This window comes from Xiphophorus couchianus, chromosome 6, assembly GCF_001444195.1.
Source record: "Xiphophorus couchianus chromosome 6, X_couchianus-1.0, whole genome shotgun sequence".
In the NCBI taxonomy this organism is placed as follows: Eukaryota; Metazoa; Chordata; class Actinopteri; order Cyprinodontiformes; family Poeciliidae; genus Xiphophorus; species Xiphophorus couchianus.
In genome coordinates this window covers 5,596,079-5,619,804 of record NC_040233.1, presented here as the reverse complement: position 1 = coordinate 5,619,804, position 23,726 = coordinate 5,596,079, and the positions used below count along the sequence as shown (strand labels likewise).

Below are 23,726 nucleotides of genomic sequence, written 5' to 3'. Positions count from 1 at the left end.
CACTTGAGCAAGTGGAAAGTGGTCAGGCCTCCACACTCCAAAGGTGTTGAGACTAGCATCCGGTGTACACTTAAATGGGTGAGTGTGGCGTCTTACCTCCAGCAGGAACTCCCTCAGGGCAACAAAAGTGGGTCTATCCCCTGGTTTCTGAGCCCAACACTGCAGCATGACGTTATAGATGTCCTGGGGACAGTCCTCCGGCTTTGGAAGCCTTTCGCCTTCTTTATCGATCTTGTGGAGAATCTTATTTTTTAAATTCACACACACACACAAAAAAGATGACAGTAAACGTGAGTCCTTTGTCTTTGCTGTTGTGAGGTGAATAGTTTAAGCTCCTACCTGGCTGCCGTTCAGGCCCAGCCACGGCTCCTGGCCGTGCGTGAACATCTCCCAGAGAGTGACGCCGAACATCCAGGTGTCCGTAGCGTGGGAGAACGTTCTCGTCTTCAAGCTCTCTGGAGCACACCTGCAACAGGACCGGCAGGAAACTGAAGCCATTAACCGCTGTGTCCTCGGTACCAGCCACATTCATTGACCCTCCGGTAAAGACGTTTGAAACAAAGTCTTAAAAAGTATTTCAATTTGAATGGAGTAACATCATCCCATGGTTAACAGAAAATGAAAACTAAAATATTACATGAGAGCAATATAATAATAATTTTAAAAAACCATCACCCTTATAGTTTTGGGTATCCCTGTTGCAACCTTTTCATACCATGCTTTTCCCCTCCAATCACCTTTTTATGAGCGTTTTATAACTTCTACGTTTTACAATATTAAAAGTTTTCTGTGAGAATTTTTGGGTCTTCATTGTTTCAAAGTCATATTCATCAAAATTATAACAAATAAAAGCTTGAAATATTTCACTTTTGGTGTGCTAAATCTCTATATAAAAGTTTCCCTTTCTGAAATTAATCAAATACTTCATTTCTTCACAAAGGTTGACCTTTGAGATGTTCTTGCTACTGCCCTGTATATAATCTCAGCTCCTGTGGACAATCTAAAATGTATTAATTTAAATCCTTCACCCACCACGCAAAGGGAACCTTGCGATGCTCCTGCATCACATAGTGCTCATCGTTGTTAGGCAGCGCCCTCATCAGGCCAAAGTCCCCGATCTTCACTCTGTTAGCTGAGGAGAGCAGGATATTCCTGAACAAAGAAGAGGGTGTGGTTAGCAATTATTAGTGTTTCCAACTTTCCTTTACATGGGTAGCATCCCTGTCTTTGCCTTACCTCGCTGCCAGGTCCCTGTGGATGAACCGTCTCTGCTCCAGGTAAGCCATGCCGCTCGCTACCTGAACGGCGTACTGACACAGAGTGTGGATCAGCACCGGGCCCTGAGGATGAATGCATCGCAGACGATCCAGCAGAGAACCCAGAGGAGCCAGCTCAGTCACCTGAGAGGAAGGATTGCAAAGAGTACTGAAGACCTGAAGACTGAAGGTGCAAATTACAAATAAGTGCATACTTCGCTAAATAAAACATCAAGCTTTAAAACATAAAACTGGTAATGGACTGAATGTTCTGTACTTTGTGTGGGAAATGCTTTTTTGGTGTCGTGGAGCTGTTGTCAGTTCATTGCTATGGCAACGGGTCTTTGTATAGCCTAGCCGACAAGGAGGGAAAATAAAAAAGGAATACAAGTGTTTTTGAGTTGCTCAGTTTTTTGTTCTGTGTTATTTTCCCTTTGCTGTGGCACACTGCACTATATTAATAATATCTACATCTGCAGGTTTCATTTTGTTAATGGGATTGTTCTGCCGCAGCCGCGCAGCTTCGGATCGAAAGCAAAAGAATTGTCTTTTTGCCCTCCAGCTTTGTGTGTATGCACAAAATATCCACATGTAAAACAATAACATGCAACGTATCGATGAAGAACTGCTGCGTGTTTTGAGTTTGCGCCCCCACCATCTTCATCGGGTGTGTGAGCACCACGCCGTAGAGCCGGATGAGGTTCTGATGGTCCAGGGAGTGCATGGCGTTGACCTCGCAGATGAAATCCTCCAGAGCGTCCGGCTGACTGAGGACATCCGTCTTCAGGCACTTTACCGCCACGTTCACCTGGAGGATCCCAAAGACAGATTCATGGCTGTTTATTCCCCCTCCGCCTTGCCGTGAAAATTTCACTTCATTCCCGAGAAACGGAATAAATGAACCGAAACGTCTTCTCACCACGTTCCCTCCAGGCGTCAGCCACTCCCCTCTTTTCACGACGCCAAACGAGCCGTCGCCGAGTTTCTCGAACAGAGTCAGGTCCTTCTCTGGGATGAGGCAGGTCAGGGCCTGCTGCTGGCCGTCCAGTGGGCCGCCGCCGCCGCCGTATAGCTGAGTGTCCAGGACGCCGTCGCCCAGACAGAGGGGAGGCGTGAGGGACAGTTTGCGGAACGTAAAGGCCAGCTGTCCCTGCTGGGGGAATTCTCCCTCTATCCGCTTCCCGCTGAACACCTGGAACGAAGAACAAATATTTTCTCTTCTACAAAAGCTACAACTTCAAAGTAAAGCACCGATTAAATCACCAAAATCAACAGCAACCCATTATCGGTAACACAAGTTTGAGGATATTCTCTTATGGTGACCCCCCAAAATATTCATACCACTTTTTCATATTTTGTCACAAAATCCAATGGATTAAATTGAAGTTTTCAGCAACTGACCATTAAAACAGGACCGCCACACTTTGTAGAACTTCATTTTGCTACATTTACAGCTGTGTGTCCTTGGGGGAATGTTTATACCAACTTTTATAGGTTTTCCCTGTAGCTCCATACAGAATTGGGTAGTAACTAGTTGCATTATTCATGTAGCCTTTTGGGGAAAAAAATACTTTTAACCCTCTGATGCATAAGTGGGTCCTTTTGGACCCGGTGATGTCATCTTTTTTGCAATATCTTGTAATGAAAAGTTTTCATCACTTCATATCCCAGGTATTCCTCAACAAACATGTTATTGATATCATGCAATTCAAATTTTTGATTTGCCTTTTATACATTTTGAGAAATAGCATGTTTAATATTACTACCCCATTCTTCCACAAGTGGGTCCAAAATGACCCGCATTCATTTCCTATGGAATTTAATGGAAATCTTTGTTTCTTACCAGCTGTGTCTATCAGGAAAACATTTTTGTCAACCATACACACTGAGTCCTAAGTCTCACCGCTGAGTAATAATATTCTACACAGCAAGAACCTTTACATACGAGTATTATCTTTATTTTTTACCTCACAAATATGTGCATGTCAATCATGAATACCGTGACAGTGTTATTGTCACGAATCAACATATTAGCCTTCTTCAAAAGTTAGCCAACACTAGTTATCTAACCAACTAGCTAACATTACTGCCTATACTTTATTGTGCATGTGTATTATTTTTGTGTATGTGTCTACAGTATGTGTGTCTCTGTGTGTGTCTGACACCCTGGATGAGAAAACCAAAAGAGAAAATGTGTTGAATGAAATGCAAAACCTGTTGATCAATGTGTTCAAGGTTCTTTCTTCTATTATCTCAATAAATAAAATAAAAATTCAAAGCTATATAAATAAATGTGTAAATAAACAAGGTGAAAAAGAATAGAGTGCCTTCTCCAGGTCGGGGAGGATGTCCTGCCCCAGTGGAGCGGGAGATCGACAGACAGATTGGTGCAGAGTCTGCAGTGAAACAGGCGCTGTACCGCGAAGAGAGGTAAAGGGAGAGCTGAGCCAAAAAGCAAAGCTCTCGATTTATCAGTCAATCTAAGTTCCTTCCCTCATCTATGGTCATGAGCTTTGGGTCATGTCTGAAGGAGCGAGATACAAGCAGCCAAAATTAGTTTTAGTTTTTTAGGGTGTCTGGGTTGTTCCTTAGAAAGGCTCAGTCATCCAGGAAGGAATCAGTAGAGCCGCTGCTCCTTCATGTCGAGAGGAGCCAGTTGAGCATCTGGTTAAGATGCCTCCTGGTCGCCTCTCTGGTGAGGTGTTCCAGGCAGAGGCCCTGGGGAAGACCCTGGACATGCTGGAGGGACTATGTTTCTCAGCTAGCCTAGGAACGCCTTGGGATTCCCTCAGAGAAGCTGGAACAAGTGACTGGGGAGAGCAAACCCTAGGCCTCCCTTCTTAGGCTGCCGATCCCGCAACCTGACCCCGGATAAATGGAAGAAGATAGATGGATGTATGGATAAATGCACATACATACACACCCCTACATGCGTGATACACACAGCACAATAGAATACAGACGGCAATGTTAGCTAGCTTGGTTAGCTAGCTAGTTTCAAGAAACGTGCTCTTTCTATCCCTTCCTCCCCCTGCCCACACACACATAATTTACAGACATTGTTCCAACATTGCTGTTGTAAAATTGCTATTGTTGTCATTATGAAGTATTGCTACTCTTACTTGAGCAAAGTGTTTGAACTCTCCATTCACCGTGAGAAACTTCACTGGATGAAGAACAAACATGTTTTAACCAGAAATTCACTAGACACAGACCTGCAGTTTTTGCTAAAGTTTCATGAGTTCTATATTGAAAGAAACTGGCTGAAAAAAATTTATTATTTTTGCCTGTTTTTGTTATTTAATTTTGGTCTTTAAAATGCCAACATTTCCATATAAATTTTTATCACAGCAAACTCAATTATTCAAAGTAGTTTAAAACGTTTTATCCAAGAGTCTAGGTACATGTTTAAGAAGTCCTGAAATCAGACTTTCACCGTTCCACAAAGACCAAATATTTGGAGCACATGTTAGAAAATTGCTGTGTTGACAAACTCTACCACTTGAGCTGGGGATTTCTGCAGCTCCTCCAGAGACACAGCTCCCCTTCTCAGGTCTTTCAAATTTGCTGGATGACCTTCGTCTTGGTGGGTCTGCAACTTTCCTAAACTCTATTTTTATACTGATTGGATTGAACAAAGCTCTGTGTGACTGGGTAACTGTTTCATAACCACACTACAGATTTTTATTGGTGAAAAAGACTGAAAGCCAAAGTATGATTATGCTTTCATTTAACAAATACGCCCTACTTTGTAGTCTTTGTGGTTCACCACATGTGGAAATGTCCAAGTGTCATGTAAACTTTTGTACCTTTCTGAGTCGCTGATATTATGTTGGTGTAAGAGTTATGAGCTCATTCTAATCACAAGGATAGAGAGTGGACTCTTGAATGGACCCACTGTACCAAACACGTACAACAGTCTGGATATAACCCGTAGCCGTAAGCGTTCTCAACAAAACCAGACATGACATAATGCGGCAGACCTTTTTAAAAACACCACCACCCTGTGGTCACGGTGTGGTTAGTTGGTTCCAAAAGGAAGCTGGGCATTCATAAGATTCTAGCTGCGGCTGGGCAGCACACACACACATACACACACACGCCCACACACTCAGAAAGTATGCTGAGGAAGCAGATGACTCCCTTTGGATGGTGCCAGAGGCGGAAACAGACAGGTGTAATTATAGATCCTGTGACTCCACTGCCAACAAGCACTTCTATTTGTTTACCACAGTTTTCCTGGAGGACTTAAGTTAGCTTGTTGACTTTTTAAGAGTCTTGTCTTTTAGGTAATCCATTTATGCAGTGTTTCCCCGAGAAAACCTGCTGAGGCCAGTGATGGGGGGCGATAGGGCAATCCACCATGGGTTTGTGTTAGAAAAAAAAAAAAGTTAAAAGTTCACAGAAAATTGAAAAATTTGACAAGATAATTATATGTTATCAGAAGACACAATTAACAATACTTAAACACCGACTACAGCGTCTAAAAAAGGGCAAACACAATGAAATGCAATTAAAATAAATATTTTTTCACACCTCAGTCACATCCTAACAAAGTAATCAGCCAGTGGGTCCTTAAAACAAGCCATGTAGTGCATATAATGCTCACATTTAAAAGTAAATAAAATAAATATTACCAAAAAGTGGACAATGAGTCAGCATATTAATATATTTAACTAAATATTTTTGGGGTACAAAGCTCAAGTAATTTTATATTAAACGACACTTAGCCTGGTGTGCCGGCAAGTAAAGCCTGGTGGCCCGCCAGGCTTATAATACATATTTGCCTCAACTTTAAGAGTAAGTGCCGCAGAGAGCTTTCTCTTTAAGAAGGCTCATCCTTCTCATTCGCAGCGTACCGTCACAGCGCATACTAGAGTAATGAAATGCGTTACTGCGTTTGATGAATCGATTACTGACAGTCACCTTGCTCATCCAGGTTTTCCGCTTGGCCTTCCTCCTCTTCACGGCCTCCCAAAGACGTCTCTGGCCTGAATCGATGAGAAAAAGTGAAACACAGCGGTAAGTTAGTAAGCTGAAATTTTTAAATTATACAGAGGAGAAACCTGTACAATACAGCAAAAATGGTTAAAAGTAAAATCTTCAAGAGATGATTTAAGGAGTGGGCAGATAAAAGGTTTGAGAATGCCTATATGAGCAAAAGAAGTGGGATTTAATTAGTCTGAAGTAGCTCTGTGAAGGGAGGCCCTGAGGCACTTCAGTAAGTGGATTCAGAATACAAATGCTGTGATCTCTTCCACACACACACACACACACACACACGCGCGCGCGCGCACACACACACACACACCACAGACAAAAGCTTCAGCACTCCACTGTCTCCTCCTATTGTGTTTAATTATCAGCTGGGACTTGGAAATAAAACTAAGGATGTTGGACGGTGAAGGATTGGATTTAGATCTGACGACACTGAGCCATTACTAACCACAAACGGAAATACATATGCAAAACAGAAATATTGATAAACATGACAGACTATTAGGATCACAAGAAAATTTAAAAAATAAAATTTAAGAATAAAGTCTTGATATTACAACTTTATTCTCAAACTATTTAAACACTTTTTCTGTATGACTCTCTCGTAATACTATGACTTTATTCTTGATATTTTATTTTTTATTCTTTTATTAATATGGCCCTAATACTATGCACACAGCCTTGAAGGTGGCTGGTGATTTTGTTTATTTTAAGATGCCCACTTTTTCAGCATACGTCCAAAATTAAATAATTTATTTCTGCTTTATTTTTATTTGGCTCACAGTCCAGCCAAATAAAAGAGATTTTATTTTCATATTCTATGGCTCAGCCCTACTGAACTTATTCTCAGGCTTTTTACACCTCTTTGCCAGAGTAAGTCAACAAATACGACCAGCAGTGTAACTTGGTACAATAAATGCGAAAAACAAATGAGCACAGCTCTGCCTTTTGATGTCACACGCACAGATCTTCTGCCTCACCGGGTCGACCCAGGCCAATTTTCTCCAAGTCCTCATTCTTGACGTAGTCAAAGTGCGAGAGCCGCGTGACGTTGAGGTCGTCTCGGATCCTCTTGAAGTACTGCTGCAGCTGCACCTCCGTCAGCAGCTCCAGCAGCCATTCTGTTCCTTCCTCACACTGCATGCCACTGCCCAGTCTCTGGAGGACAAACAGAGAGAAAACGCTGGGTGTAAATCAATCAGTGCCGACTCAAAAGCTGTCACTACGTTTCCTGAGACAAAGTCAGCACAAACAGGCAAACCATTCTTTTCTGTACAAAAACAGAAGGAACCGGCGGCTTCCTCTGCAGTGATTGTTTACAGCAGCCTGTAATGCAATCCCACTTTGGAAAAAAAAAGTTCATTTCAGATTGGAAGAAAAAAATACATGTTTCAAGTCAGGATATAAGTAGGTTTTTAGCTTTGCTGCATCATAACTTCTTTAAGACAAGCAAGGCGGGAAACTGTAAATCCTTAAAACATTTCAGCGACTTAAACGCATCCACCATGTTTTCACGTTCATCTTAATGTAATAAGGCTGCATGGACTACAACATAACACTCTTCAGTGTGGAGACTGAGGGAAGAACGAGTTTTAAGAATCTGTTAGGCACTAAGGATAATTTTATTTGAACACATCTTAAAAAAAACCCACTATCAATACCTGAGCTAAGTTAGATGTTATAATAAATCTCATTAATGTCCTTCAAAGAATCATTATATAATATCTTTCAACAATCATCTCCAGAATAGAGCCGGCTTTCTTTACCATCTCTAAGAGTCACGAGCAAATTGCTGAAATAACATTCTGAAACCAGTTTAAAACAATTAGATAATTATTCTATTACTTGTCATAGTAACAATGAAACAGCTACTACTACCATACAGTGTGACATCACCTTTACTCAATACAAATTTATAGACTCCCACAGTCATAAGGCTTGAAAAAATACTTTGAATGCTATTCATATATGTGGTGGAATATATTCTTAAAAAGTTCAAATGCTAGAGATCAGAAATTGGGCATCTCTGTATATACAAACATTCTACTCAGTGTTACGGATGGCATGGTTGGTGATGTACCCCCAAAAGATGAGCACACAAGAACTAAGACGATAACCAACAACGTGTCCCCCATTTGAGCCTAAAGGCCCCGATAAATCAGTAAATCTGGGTTAGTTCCTGGGCAGGAATGTTATATGATGCTAGCTTTGGTGGAAACCCTCCACATGCTTCACACTCAGCCCTCCAGCACAGAACAGATACCCAGGATGAGTAATGCGCCGCTAGTGTCACTCAGAAGAACAGGGAAGCTCCAACACAATGTGACCGCAATGCAATGATAAGACAGAGCATCAGTGCTCATTGTTCACAGGCACCAACTGAATATATCATCCATCGCCGTCAGCTTAACGAAACCAAGTTTAAGGACAGTAGCACCAAGGTGATCCCAACTGTCGTCAAGGTGACAGTCGAGCAGAAAGTACGTTTAAATTACAGCGGAGGAAGAACTGTACCTGTTCAGGAGATTTCTCCCAGTCCCACAGCGGAGTAAACACCAAAGTGCCACGAATACTGCAGCGGGAAATAACCGAGACACTTCCTGTGCTGGCGAAGGCGAGGTCACAAGGTCCAGACAGAAATGTCAGAGGGGGTCACAGCTTCCTGCCATTTCAAATACGCTTACTTAAAGGTTGGCCCCCCCATTGTTTAATGACTGGTGACCTAAGGAGGCAAACGTCAGTGTGGCTCACACACGCACACACAGAAATATTTTTTTTTAAATATTCCTAAATACAAAATACATCCACATCCATCTGTTCCCTTTGCACTCAGTGAACATTAGCTGTCATTTGCAGCTGTCAGAAAGTGCAATTTAAGACTTAAGACCCTTTTAATGCTACTTTGAATAAAATTTAAGATTGAAAAACTAAATATAAAGAAAGGTTGGGGAATTCTGCTGTTTTACAATCAAGGATAGCATAAACTGTGAAATTTCTGGGATCTGTTAATGGCCCTTGGCAGTGGCATTATGCTTCTCACACTGCATAAGACTTTCAACAGCCATAACCCCTGTGATGCTAAGCTTAATGTTATTTTTTCTTCCCACAGAATGCGCCTAATAATAAATTAATAAATTAGGAATAAACATACATTCCTACTTTCCTTACCCAAGATATGACACCAAAATGCTAGCTAGCTAAGTACCAGGGTTGCATTAGCAGCTAGTTAGCAGAAGATTCAACAACTCTGAATAACAGAACGCATTGAAAAATGTTTGTCCCATAAATTTTTTTTTCTCATAAATTTAAGATATTTTAATGCCTCAATTTTAGAAAAAGAAATTTCTGACTTTTCAATTGCATACCAATACATATTCTTGTACACCCATAAAAGCTGGTAAGATAACATCTTTTTGAAAGCTCCGGGATGGACTATAGCTCCAGTCATCTGAATCCACCTACAGCCAGATGGTGCTTGGACAAACCCCTGGCTAACCCCAGTACATTTTAAGGACGGCATTGCTTTGGTAAGGAACACCACCGTCAGTAGTTCCACTGATACGGCTGATCCGAGTACACCTCTGCGGTGGAGCTTCCCTGGCAGTCGACATGTGGGTGTTATTTCTCTAGACAGTGCCAAAGACGCAGACTGGCTTCCTCCTGGGCCTCGACTTCACGACGGTGTCATATGTGAGGAATGAAGGGGCAAATTAAAGGTGCAAAAGCATTTCCGTGTCAGATGGTTATTTCTACATCAACTAATTAGGTGAATAAATACATATTAACCAATGCCAATACATCGGATAAGACCAGGATACAGCTCAAGGCTGTCTTTTTTTTTTTAAATGATTAGTGGGAGATGAACCGATTGGAGTTCTTTGGCCAATCATCTATCTTTAAAAAGCCTGACCTGCCAATTCAGACAACTCACAACCTCATAAGTTGCTAGAGGGGTCTGAAATTTTGCTAAATATAGTGACAAAGTTGCTAAGTTGGCAACAGTGCGATGGCTACTGCTAACCGCGCATGTTCAGTGTGTGCGGGGCACAGCGGCTGATATTCAAACTTTTGTGGAGGTAGAGAAGATCGGCCAATCGATCGTCAATCACCCAAAATTAAGAAACTTGGTGCCGATTAGTATTTGAATCTCCATGTGACCCGTCATGGATTTTATAATGGAGGCTTTAGTAAACAATAACCAAATTCTGTGCTGCATAATTTCAAAAATCGAAGCTAATTATTTGCGTTTATGGCTCGCAAAGCTATAATATAAGTTTTGCAAGTCACTTTATTTTGTTTATCAAATAAAGTCTTTTGCTACCCTGAATGTCATTCTCTGTGAGAGAGACAGTATTAGCTGCTGCAGCTCCTGGTCTTTCCTTATCAAGTGACCTGCTCAGTTATGCATAGCTATCGGAATAGAGCGCAGCTGAAATCGTGTTGATTTAAGCAAAGCTCTCAGGTCAACAACTCTTGCTGTACGTTCTGTCCATGCACAATTTATAAGACCCATGCTGAACTATGTTAAAAGAAAATTACTAAAGAAGCATATCAAAACAGAGCCTGAGCATGTTAACAATTATATCGGTCACAGACCTCAATGGCTGACTGGTTTCTACCAGCAACACTCTTCAGTGTGGATGTTCTTGCTGGATGAAGAAGCATTGAGTAAATTTTCAGGTGTTTCAAATTTTATGAAAAAAATGGACAGAGAGACGAGGAGCTAAACCGAAACATTGTCGACAACATGTTTACTGACGTAGACCAAGTGATGTCTATATTTATTACAGTATCAAATGAAGTATTGGACTTCATCTTCAAAAATCTGGTCAGTGTTGGGGAAAAAATCCCTAATTGCACACTATGAAGATGGTGTACATCCACTTAACAGCTTTTAATTATTTAAAGATAAGTCAGAGTTAAAAATAAATGTCATTTTTCCTTTGAGAAGAGAGAGAAAATTGAGACATTGTTTTTTGCTTGATATTGTGTTCAATTTAAATAAAATAAATTAATAATCTTTGAGGTATTTATAATTTTCCAATGAAAAAGAAAATGTTTTTTAGACGGGAGTATGACAACAGGATTGTAATGTTCCAACCCCATGGCGTGACTTCTAGCAGGACCCTGAGAAACCGAACTTTGGTCAGAAGTCCAGGACTGAGGGTACTTTAATAGTTTAGTTTTTCTACCTCTAAAAAGCAACAAGAGATGGTGAGAGCTGTTGGAGAGAAGGACATTTTTCTCTCAGACCCTTTTGCAAACACTAACCGTACAAAACGCAATGCTTAGGACCAAAAAGGACATATGAAGGAAAGATGGGAAAGAGGAATGTGGGAATTTGGATGCAGCAAAGCAACGTTATTTCTGGCTCAACTCATTCCTCATAGTGGTGGTGAATTAACACACACACACACACACACCCCCTACACAGAGAAATCTCTTGGCCCAGGCTAGGTTCTGCTGTAACATCCTGCTGCTGCAACAACAAGTCTCCCAGAGGAGAGCCCCTTTCACATCTTCCTGACTTCACCATACCACAACCATGATTCATGCGTCGCGCTTCCACCACATGACCCAGGCCGTAGCTGCAACCGGCCGCGCCGCGGCGGACACTTACACGGTACAGATGAAAGCGTGCCACGAAGGGGAAGGCTTTGTTCAGCTTGTCGATGCGCCGCATTGCCGAACTGCTTCTTCTGGATCAGAGTGGAAAATTAAAGTGCGAGTTGATTTAACCAGCTGTCCTTTAGGCTGTTAATAAAGCCTCTGTTTGGAGTGACAGAAGATGCGGACAGTCTTTGGATGCGAACCCGAAGCTCTCATCTGCTGAGCGGGAAGCAAAACGTCCGGCGACTCGGTGACATTCCATGGCAGGACAAGTTCCCACGTAAAGCCTCTACAGCCTCATCGCAGGGTCAAGAAGGCGCTTAAATGCATACAAAACAGAAAGATAAAACAGTCTGATTATATCAAGAAAGGCTGACGGATGGGTCAGCCTCGTCCTTCGTGTGCAGACAGCAATGAGCCAGTTATTTAAACATGCAGAACTTTACAAATAAGACACGCCTCCTTCCTCCGGTCCTTCCTCCATCCCCTCCCTGACTCAGCTTTGCATATGCAACAACCTGTCTTGTTTGCGTTTCCGTCCCTCCGACGCGCGTGGAACTAAAATTAGGAACGACTTCTCCCCGCTTTGACTCCCCTGCAATCGGAGAGGCAGCGCAGGCGTTCCAGGGAGGAGAGCCACTTAGATTTTCCAAAATGTGTTTTGCGTCTAGTTAAACTGCACGTGTTTGCAATTGCTTTTCCCACCTTCTTTCTGAAACTCTACTCTCCGCCCCACCGTCCGTCCCCCTCCCGCCTCACGACGTCCTGCACACATGGAGTTGGTCCGTGCAGAGCGGAGTGGAACAGAACAGGACAGGGCTGTGCATGGTGCAGAGGACAGAGGCTTTATGGTGTTCGGCTCAGCGCAGCATTTGATCCCGGGCCAAGGGGTCACATTCAACTACAGAGTTGGGGGAAAGTGGGATGGGGGGACGACTTCCTGTGATGCAACAGCCCCAAACACAAAAGGATACACACACAGGGAGAATGCACATGCATGGTGCTTCGCATAAGTATCCATAATCCTTGAACCTTTCCAGGTTTTGTCGCCTTACAAGCAGAATTTTGTGCTGATGTTAATGATTTAATGAGACACTTTTGCATTTTCATTCAGCTCCCTCTACTCTGAAACCATGGAAAAAAAATCCAACGCTACCAGCTGTCTTCAGAAATCAGAAAGTTGTGACTACAGTCCATCTGTTGGCCCCAGAGGTTTGTTAAGAGAGCAAACTGCGTCAAGAAAACCATCAATGTGGTTAGAATTGGAGTTGAGCAATATGGATTACAAATGATATTGGAGTTTTTTCATATCCGATCCGATTTTAAGCAATTTTTCTCGTTGCTTTTCTAAAGATGTACGTTACAAACAGAAAATAATTTCACAAAGTGGCTTTTATTTCAACCACCCCTCTGCGAATTGTATGATTGAGTAAAAACATGGTGTGTTCACTACCCTGAATACACTATGCCTACAGTGAAACATGGTGGTGACAGAATCATGCTGTGGGGATTCTCGTCTTAGAGTCAAATAAAGGGAAATCCTGGAAGAAGATTGTTAGAAGCTGAAAAAGATTTTTTTTAGAAAATAGCAGAAATTTTAGCTTACAGATGTGAAAAATTAGTAAAGCCATGCAGCTATAAGTGAATGAATGGAAAATTGTTTCTCTAAAGTTTTGATTTGGGGTGAGAGTGGGAGGAAAATGCATTCCACACTTTTCAGATTTTTATCAGTAAACTTTCTGGAAATTTATATATTGTTTTCCCTCTGCGTCACCATTATTCAGTATAGCAGAATGGTCAGTCATTGGGATGGGCATTTATTGTATTGTTTATCGTTCTAAATTTCTTATAAGAATTTTGATTTATTGATGTCGGGACAAATTCCAATTTTTGATGTTTAAAAAAAAACAAACTGTATGCATTGTCAGGATTTTAAGTTTAACCATTTTCCACGCTTTGTGTTCGGTGACGGTATCGTTGCATATCAATACATTCAATAATTAATCTGTATTTTTATATGTTAACAAAACAGATCTGGACATTTTCTCTTAATACCCACAGTCTGCTTCCCAGCTCTGCTTCGGTGACGTTTGCTGTATTTTAGGAAATTCCTCGCCCTTCTCCTCCCCCGTTTCAAAAATCCCTCCCCTTCCTCCCTTTAAAGGCTTCGGCCAAACCGTTGTGTTTTCTTCTTTATTTGGTGCTGCCTTTGATTTCCTGCCTATAATCCCCCAAATCCACATCTTATCTCTCTTCCACCACTCTGCCGAATGAAAACACAGCCCTGTCCCAAACACTTTTCAGCATTTCACCCAACATTTACTTTGTTTTCATGTGTGCTGGAAAGTAGGAAACTTAAAAACAAGTGTTTTACTTCAATTGGTGCCGAGTACCTTTTGGTTTGTTTGGTTTTTAGTGTCCATTTCCAAAGAAGCTATTTAGTAGTTTTTGTACAAAACAAAGCGACTGTGAGAAAATGATTAAAAACAACAAACAACTTTTGTGACTCAGTCTTCACAGTTGCAATTGTTTATCGAGGAAGAACAGCCTAGCGACCTTCACGACATGAAATTTAATGACATAATGTTTGCTTTGGAACAGTTATGTAACGGACTTTAATGTGAACCAGATGATGGAGAGTACGCCACATTGCTTAAAAACCCACATCTGGACGAGAAGCCTGTAACGGATTCGTCACCGGAAACGCACGTCAAAGAAAAGGTTGAATTGTGTTCAGGTGTTCTTCCTATGAAATATTCAGCAACTGCAGAAAATGAAATCCAGCAGAGAAGTGGGGGGGGGGTTTATGGGTGGGGAAAAGTCAAAGTGTAGGTGCAAAGGTTCATCTGCAACCAAAAGAAATTAAAAGTGAGAAAGGGTGTATGAGAAGATTTTGACAGTGACCATCAGATGAGATGGTAAAAAAATGCAACTGGTTACCTGTTCTTTAAACGCATCAAAACTATAAACACCTCATTAAAAAGACATTTGATGGCCTGTGTTTTGAGTATATAACGCTAACGATAAAAGATTTATCTAATTATTGGATTAGGAAATGTAGAATTCTACATTTCTACTTCTATCAAGAAACTTGCACTTTTGTGACTTAAGACAACTTAAAATCTTAAAACCCTGAAGAAGTTTGATTGATCCTCACAGATCAATCAAACAGATAAAAAGAAGTGGGGAGTAAGGGTGTTAAGTGCAATTTCCTATTAACATCAATCCAGGATGGCGTTAAATGAGAGAGCAAAACATCTTTCATGGAGAATTCATTCTTATCATATATCATGGTGGCAGAAAACAATCAGATATGGAAAAGCGGCACAGCAGTTCACATATCATTAACAAGCCATTTGTTTTTCTCACAATGTTTAAGTCTTATTTGATGTGCCACAGCTCTTTTATTGAATAGTTGCAGTTTGAAATCAATAGGAGTCTAATTGACAACCAAGTTTCTCCTCACTGAGCAAATCAAAGCACTGTAGTATACAGTGAGCGTAGCTCTAACAAAAGGCCACAAGGTGGCAGCAGACCTCTGACTAGAACTGGTGATGAAATCTTTATAATTCAGTATTCTGAGCGTCTGCTGGTCAACGTTACACCACTGAACTGATGGCATGCGGTTTGTTTTTCACATGCTCTCTATAATAAATCCACAGCTGTTGAACATAAGAAACCATGTTCAACAGCTGAGCAGTAAGAATCAGCAGTAAGAGGAGATCTCAAGCTCATTCATAAAAACATCGTTGAACGACAGAATACTCAAAGGAGTGTCTCAACCGGCGTGATGGTACCGAGAGATGGATGATGTATCAGCATCAACATCGGTATTGGCCAGTCCCAGACGATTCAACATTGATCAGTCTGATCAGTAAAACCGAGCAGATAATAACAACCGATATTTATTGCCAACGTTTCTGTTTCAAGGGTTTAGTCAAGAGACTTTTGTTTGTTCATATGACGGGAAAGAAGCGCAGGATAATGGAGTGTTTTTTAATTAAAGCATAAAAGTAATGCCAGCTGTCTGGTTGTTATTTCACAGTGTCAAAACTTTAAAAAGGTATAGGTAAAGATTGGTTATCAGCCATAACAGCAATATTGATATCAATATTAGCCAAGATTTTCACATCAGTGCATCAGTGGCCACCATTTGCACCAAACCTGTTCAGGGCCCGGTTTGGACTTTGGCAACTGACTGGATCAGTTTGATAATGCAAACAAATGATGCAAGAACACAAAAAATTATTTGGAAATTATTTCAAAACCAAAAGGTTTTGAATCAAAGGACAATGCAGAAGTTTCCATAAAGAGAGTGCTTGAGGATTTGACTGTGCCAAGATTAGTGACTCTGAGAAACAATTGCGTTCTTCAGCGTAAGGGAAAGTAGAACAAAAATGGAAAAGTGCATCATTAACTATAAAAAGCAGACTGATGCAAAGTTAAGTAACTAAAGACCTCAAATAAGACCAGCAAGCCGGTTCCAATGAAACGTTATGAGTAAACACAAGGTTGAAGTGGGACAAAGGTCAACCAAGTGGTACAGTGTTTTTCAAAAGTATTTAACCCGTTTGAAGCTCTCCACACTTTGCCATAATACAGCCAGACCCCTCAAAAGTGTTACATTAAGTTTTTATATGACAGAAAGAAAGAGCGCCAATCTAAGGTGGAAGGAAACCAAATCCAAAAAGTTTTGGGTTGCACATCTATTTACCCCCAGTTTCCTTTAATACCCCTAAAATAATTCATGTACAATGAATTACACACAACAAATGTTGGAGAAGTTGCTCTGGTTGAAAAAGGCAGAAGTTTCTGACCCATGTAGTGAATGAACTCCACTTTAAAAAACATCTTCACCCTTAAACATGGAGGTATTGTGCTAAGGGGACATATGTTTTCAGCTTGACCCAGGAAGTTGGCTGAAGTTGGGAAGACAAATGTAGCCAAAGACCAGATGACACTTGAAGAAAACCTGTTAGAGGTTGTGATCAACTTGAGACCAGAGGAGAGGTTCACTTTCCAACAGCAGAAGGCAACTATACAAGCAGAGCCACAATGGAACAGTTTAGAACAAAGTATATAACTGAGAATATAAGGTAAGAGATCTAATCTCTTACCTTGGAATCTCCCCATTTAATCTGACTAAGGTTGACCTATTATGAAAAGAATTGTCAAAAATGTAGGTCCATAGATCTGAAAAGTATGAACCCTGAGTATGAACCACTGCATGCATGTCCAGCTGCTTCCATCTGGCCTTTATTACCTTCTCTCTGTTATTTATTACCTATCTTCCCCTCAACAGCAGGAGTCCCACGGCTGCACAAGTTGAACACAATAAAAGCGCATGAATGTTATCAATCTCAAACTATAACTCTGTAGAACATTTTATCAGCAACTGGCATTAAAGTAAAAGCTTGTTTGCTAAAAGATTCTACTAAATTAAAAGAGCGGTACAGAGTTGACCTTTTCTGCAACACGCAATCCCATCCCGTAACGTGATGCTCATTGTAGTTGGTTTGAGGCATGAAAAGGCATGCACTTCCATCGCAGGGAGCTAAGCCACCTTGGAGTTTATCTTGGAATCGTTTGGCAGCAAAATGAGTTTTGTGGTTTAGCTCGTTGGTGCCAAAAAGCTGCCAGAGCAGAGTGATGGCAGTAATAATCCCGCTTACAACCGTGCAAGCAAAACAACTACACACCCTCACACACAGGATTTCCCTGCATGCACAGACAGACTGATATGCGTCACTGCTGACCTCATAGATAGTACGCACATCTGACAAGGCCTGGCTTTCCCTTCGCCGTCTCCGACGGTTCGTCGTCCGTAGCGCGAAAACACGAGGAGGCATGATGTTTGGGTAGTTCTGGGAAGGATAGGAGCTCTGCATAATAACAGGCCCCATGGAATATATGTCTTCCCAAAGATTGTTTTGATGGCCATACTTAACCATAAATCCCAACCACAATAACAACCCTCCCAATGATGTCCCCCTAATCCTGCAAATGCACCCCAATCCTCAGCTACTCTTTGTTTGATCCCAGTAAAGCTGGTTTAGAGGGTGGAGGAGGGCGCTGGTGCAAAATGCCATAGAAGTATCACGACTGATTGTGCAGCATGAAGCAAAAACTCAAAAATATGTCTACCTTCCTGTACCTTAAAACACATCAGAGTCTTAAAATCTCTCTGGCTTAAACACAGTTGCGATCTGCGGGAATGGCCTGTTCGTTTTGCTTTAAGCTGGTCTTGTCAAAAACATCGAAGACTCGCTGAGAAAATGGCTGCTGACCTGAATCGGACGATGCTTCGCCTTCAGCCCTGAGCTCCAATTTACAATTGGCAAATCCAGCATACACAATTTCCACCAGGTTAAACTGACAACACTAAGTAAATGTAAAGGTGGATATCAATATGGACTTGATAAGGATAAAAAAAATAATTAATATTTTTTAGATAACGGCATGTCTTTGACTGCATGGGACAGCATTCGTAGCGCCACAAATATTGTTCTACAAATATTTTCATTTGAAACGAGGTTCTTCAGGATGCCACTTACTTAAAAAAAACTGTACACAAAAATCCTATTTTTGAATTTACTAATATTTATTGATGTTCTCGTGAACAGTGGAGAAAATGGGAAAAACATAATTTCTGATAATTCTGTCAGGTCTGTTTTTTATTTACCATCAGTAACTGAAATTTATCACAACAATAAATCTAAATTCTTATGAGAAACAATAAATGATAAATTCTACAATAAATTCCCACCACGAGGAAAAAGAATTTAAAACAAAATATGTTGAGATATTTCTGCAGTTTATTTTAGAGTATGAGACTTCAGCAGTTTATAAAAAGGCTGAACAGCAAATGTGGTAGGATGTTTTTTTTTTTATTATTTTTGAATCTTTCATTAACTTTGCATATACAGCATGTTTTGCTGTATGTGCCAGTGTGTGTATGTGTGGATTCTCTCCAATTTCCTCAGTCCAAAAACATGAATTTTAGCTTTACAGCTTCTCAACATTTCATCATTTTCCCTTAGGTGTGAGTTTGTTAGAGTTGTTTTTTTTCTCTTTGCATTATCCATCATCCATCCATTTTCTAACACCCTTGTCCCTAGTGGGGTCAGGAGGTGCTGGTGCCCATGTCCAGCAAACGTTCCGGGCGAGAGGTGGGGTCACCCTGGACAGGTCACCAGTCTGTCACAGGGCAACACAGAGACAGACAAGACACACAACCACACACACACTCACACCTAGGGAGAATTTAGAGAGACCAATTAACCTGACAGTCATGTTTTTGGACTGTGGGAGGAAGCCGGAGTACCCGGAGAGAACCCACGCATGCACAGGGAGAACATGCAAACTCCGTGCAGAAAGACCCCGGGCCGGGAATCGAACCCAGGACCTTCTTGCTGCAAGACAACAGTGCTACCACCTGCTCCACTGTGCAGCCCCTCTTTGTATTACTTAAAATAAAATAAAGTAGCAAAATTATTAAGGTTAATGTTTAAAAATGACAGCTACCAAGAAATGTGCAGTGTGCATTAAATGGCAAATAGCTGGACTCTTTAACTAGCTGATATATTGTTGTACTTTGACTTGCAAGATGGCAAAGACGCATATTATTAAACATTAATACGTCTTGAAAACAACAAAAACTAGCTTGTGTTTCATTTTTGCTTAAATCTCCATCTCCATGTAAAAATTCAAAAATGATATTAAATGAACACAATAAACGTATCTCAGGACCAGCCCGAATAATTGCCGCCTTCCCGTTTTAAATTAAAGCATTTCCACCATGTTAGGCTTGTTAAAATTGTTTTTGTATAAATACTGAGACCACACGAAAGCGTTCCCATCTTATACCGGTCCACGCCTACATGCAAGTCCCTTTATTCAGCGTGTAGCTGCTGCAGCTGCAGAAGGCGATCCGAATGAGCCCGCAGCGACGAGGACAGCTGCAGCGTGCAGCGACTCAACTCCACTGAAGTGGAGCACAGATCCTCGGCACACAGGGAACATTCAGCTCATTTAGGCTGATCCAGAAAACGACATGTTCAGCTCGGTTTCTGTGCTCCTTTGTTCGGAGCAGGGATTGTATTAAACGCAGAGGAGTGGTCAAAGGGCCAGTGTGTGCTTGGAAACCAATAGAAAAGCAATAGGATCAATATCATTCTATTCAATGATAAAAAATTTTATATGCTGTAGCTCATGTTCTAGTAGATGCTGATGCCATCTATTCATCTACACACAAACGTGCCGTTAATCATTTATCGTGATCAATTTCTTATAAGAATTTTGATTTATCGTCTGTCATGATAAGTTCCAATTAATTTCTTAAAAGAAACCAAGTCTACTTGTATTGCTGGGATTGTTAGTGTTACCGTTTTCTCCAGTGTTTGTTCAATGAGATCATCAATAAATTTGTTTTTCAAGAGCAGTATTTGTGTTTGTAAGGCTATGATTGCTGTGAGTGCAGTCGCAGCCAATTACCTAAAAAAGTAGTAATAAATACTTCTTATTACTTTAATTGTCATCATAATAGTATCACAAAATATTTTGCTGAAACTTTTAAAGTCTTTATCGCCCACCCCTAAAATACACACACACACAAATTTCCAGAGTTCTTGGGTTGTTTTAGTCCGTTTTATAAATGCAACAGTAAGCAGTGAATCTATAAAATATATCTATGGTTTGGTCAGAGTTTAAGAAAGGAAGGATGGATGGATTTACAGATGAACAAACAAAAACATGGACCTGAAAGAATGAAAAACCAATGTAGTGGATGCGCGGGCTGATGGATGGACGGACAAACGAAAGAACAACTATTCCGCCAAGGGTCTCCAACTCCAGTCCTCAAGAGCCAACAACCTCCAACTTTTAAAAACGACCCCCTTGCACACTTGAAGGAAATGACAGACTTGTTAAAGGGTCCCTGCAGACCTTCATGACCGAAGTACTGTGGCCACTTGATTCAGGTGTGTATGCATCTGCAGGACTGTGGGACTGGAGTCGGAGACCCCTGTGCTAGACAATGTGAAAGAAAATACACCTTGAAAAAAAAAGCTTCATATTCCATGAAGCGCAAGAATCCCACAAACTCCAAAACCAAAGAACAGTCAGCACATTTACAGAATATGTGGGAAGGTATGAAACGTCACTATTTTGCCTTTCACAGAGTTCATTCGGCAGAAGGTCATCAATGAGCTCATGCTCCCACTTCCAACAGTTCAGCGGTCAGCACACACTGGGCCCAGCCCTGGGTGGGGTTGTGGAATGCACAGCAGTGGACTAAAGACGATGATGACAACCAGTGTAAAGAAAACATCAACGTGTTACTCATGAATCTACAACTTGTAATCAATTATTAAGTGTGAAAAATATGCAGGAGTTTACACTAGCAACAACAATGGCTGCCCTGGTCAGCTGTGACGAAGAGAGGAGTGATGCTACTGGATTTTTTTTTTTTTTAAATACCTCATTCACGTTGACAAAAATACTCCCAAGTGTAGACGCTAGAATCACATGAAACTCCCTCATCATGAACCAACACCAAAATAGCACAAATGCCTGTTCTCACTGCTGCCAAGGTGGATTTTAAAAAACAACACAAAGTCAAAGTCAACTCTATATAACTTCAGGTTAAATTTCACCAAAACAAATGTTTAAAACTTGTTGAAATTTGTATTTGTCACCATCATAGACGAGGCAGACGTGAGAGGTTTACCTCTTCATCATCACTGGGCAAGCTCTGGTAGTCTGACTCTGCCGTCTCCTGCAGCCTCTGGTACTCTGCCGTCTCTCCCATCGCTGGGACTGCGAGTTCTCAAAGACCTCAAATAGCAACAGCTCCAGTCAGCAAGCAACCCACGCACTCGGCCCGGTCAGTCGGCTTGCATCGAGATCCATGCCGTCACTGCTGTCATTGGGGAGGACAAGCACAGCACAGCGTACGCAGCATTATTCCAGATCGCTTGGCACAATCACAGTATGACTTCTATCTGAACTATGCTCGCTGCTAAATCGCGGCCGCTTGCGATGCCAACGTGATTCCCTCTGACATTTGGGCTGAGTCAGCGCTCATCGGGGGGGGGAAACAAAACAAAAAAGGGCTGAACAATGACAAACTGTTTCACACGGTTGCAACAGGGCGTCCTTCGCTGACCGACCCAGCGGAGTGGAGATTGCTGAAGGAATGTGTTCCCCTGGGAAACAGTGGCAATGTTCCATGCAAGAAGACGACTAAAGGGTCAGGTTCTTGCAGAATTCAAGAAGGCACTGAAGAACGGATCCTTTTTGCATTCTGTAGCTTTTAAGAATACACACAAAATTCCTCTTCTGGAATAGAAAAAGTCCTTTTTTATTGCAGTTTTTTCCAATGCAGTCAAGGTGTGGCACAGAGTCCAGCAGATGTCTACTCTCATCCGACCCGTCAGACCTTCAAACCGTCTCCACGGCACTCAGCTCTTCTGACACCGTCTCTCTCCGCATCTAATGCATTCTGCCGTCATGCTGACGCATGCTCTTTAGATCCAGCAATACTCCCACTGTCTCTCTCTCTCTACAACGTTATTATTCCCGGCCACAGGGATTGCCACAGTCAGCTTCCCGCCTTTCCCTCATCGACGGCACAAATCTCACATCGACGATCCGGGACCATCTCCCTCCAAAAGCTGCTTTTAGAATCTCACACCTGTGTTTCTTTGTATATCTATGTGCATGCCAGGATTCAGATCTCGCAGCTGAGCTCTGGAAATGACGCCCAGGGTTCTGGCGGGGATTTCTGACACAGCTTTGCCCTAAATGGACCAACTAATTGCACGGTCGATGGCTAATCCCTCGCCATTGTTGTTGTTGTTTTCCCCTCCTCTCCTCTGTTCATTCCCCCAACCTCTAACCTGCTTTCCGCACCCGTCCACTTTTTTTTTTTCCATTTCAGCTTTAGCTCAATGATTTGGTGAGTGGCACCTCCTCTATTACCGTGGCAACATCAACCAATCCCCGCCACCTCCCCGCTCTGGTGTCCTGCGGTCACAGTGGTCCGGTCGGCGGTGGTCCTCGCAGAGGGAGCCAATGAGGGTGAGGCAGGGAATTAGACAGGAGGGGAGGAGAAAGAGATGCAAGGGTGTGTGTGTGTGTGTGTGTGTGTGTGTGTGGGAAGGGGGGTCCTAATGAGGAGAGTTAATCTTCCCTCAGAGGGAGAAAAACATGGCCATGCGGCTTTGTGTGTGTACTTGTGTGCATCAAAAAGCATCTCTCTTCTACAGAGAGAGTATCCAGGCCATCTGGATTCTCACGAAACGGACATCTGGATGGCGGAGAAAACAGCATGAAAGAACAATGTGCACGTGTAACACCGCCTGCTGGTCTTTACAGAGATGTGTAACTGAGTTGCACTGCTGCAGTTAGGAAAATCCTTAGCATATACAGGTAAATCTATTGAGAGAAAGAGAGAAGATCTATAGACTTGGTGCAGAGGAAATAAGCAAACATTCCTCTGTATGCTCCAACCTTATGCAATGTTTTAGTGAAACAATAGAAATAGAAGACAATTTCCCTTATTCCTTCGTAAATTGACTTAAATTAAAAAGTAACAATTCTTTTAAAATGTTTATTGGCACTTGTTACAGGGATCTTCACAAAAGGTCAAAATTCAAGGCAAGTCATGGATATTTCCCCTCCCAGCCCACGTTTTCCTTTATCCGTTCCCCATTCCTGTTCCAAACAATATTTGTTTGTTTCCCTTCTTCCTCAATTCTCCCCTCCTCCCTCAAGTCAAACTGACTGAACAATACTCAAGTTTTCCCTTTCATCTTCATACGGCAGAATCTGATCTTCTGAGGCTAGAAGTCACAAAAATAC

General features: G+C 41.7%; 1 protein-coding gene across 8 annotated transcripts in view; it reads right to left on the bottom strand.

Moving 5' to 3' along the window:
* Positions 1 to 23,726, bottom strand: part of tnk2b (tyrosine kinase, non-receptor, 2b) — a 59,147-nt gene that overhangs the window by 17,072 nt on the left and 18,349 nt on the right. For 2 of the 8 annotated variants that reach the window (XM_028021782.1, XM_028021781.1), the window contains 8 exons: positions 7,235 to 7,412; positions 6,183 to 6,247; positions 2,176 to 2,448; positions 1,912 to 2,064; positions 1,237 to 1,400; positions 1,033 to 1,152; positions 340 to 466; positions 97 to 243 (listed from right to left, as the gene is read on the bottom strand). In XM_028021782.1, the coding sequence (XP_027877583.1) occupies positions 97 to 243; positions 340 to 466; positions 1,033 to 1,152; positions 1,237 to 1,400; positions 1,912 to 2,064; positions 2,176 to 2,448; positions 6,183 to 6,247; positions 7,235 to 7,412 (1,227 nt within the window). Of the gene's footprint in view, positions 1 to 96; positions 244 to 339; positions 467 to 1,032; positions 1,153 to 1,236; positions 1,401 to 1,911; positions 2,065 to 2,175; positions 2,449 to 6,182; positions 6,248 to 7,218; positions 7,413 to 11,874; positions 11,954 to 12,067; positions 13,324 to 21,591; positions 22,961 to 23,726 lie in introns of those variants that run through there. The other 6 variants (XM_028021776.1, XM_028021779.1, XM_028021783.1 and 3 more) reach the window with 6 other exon arrangements.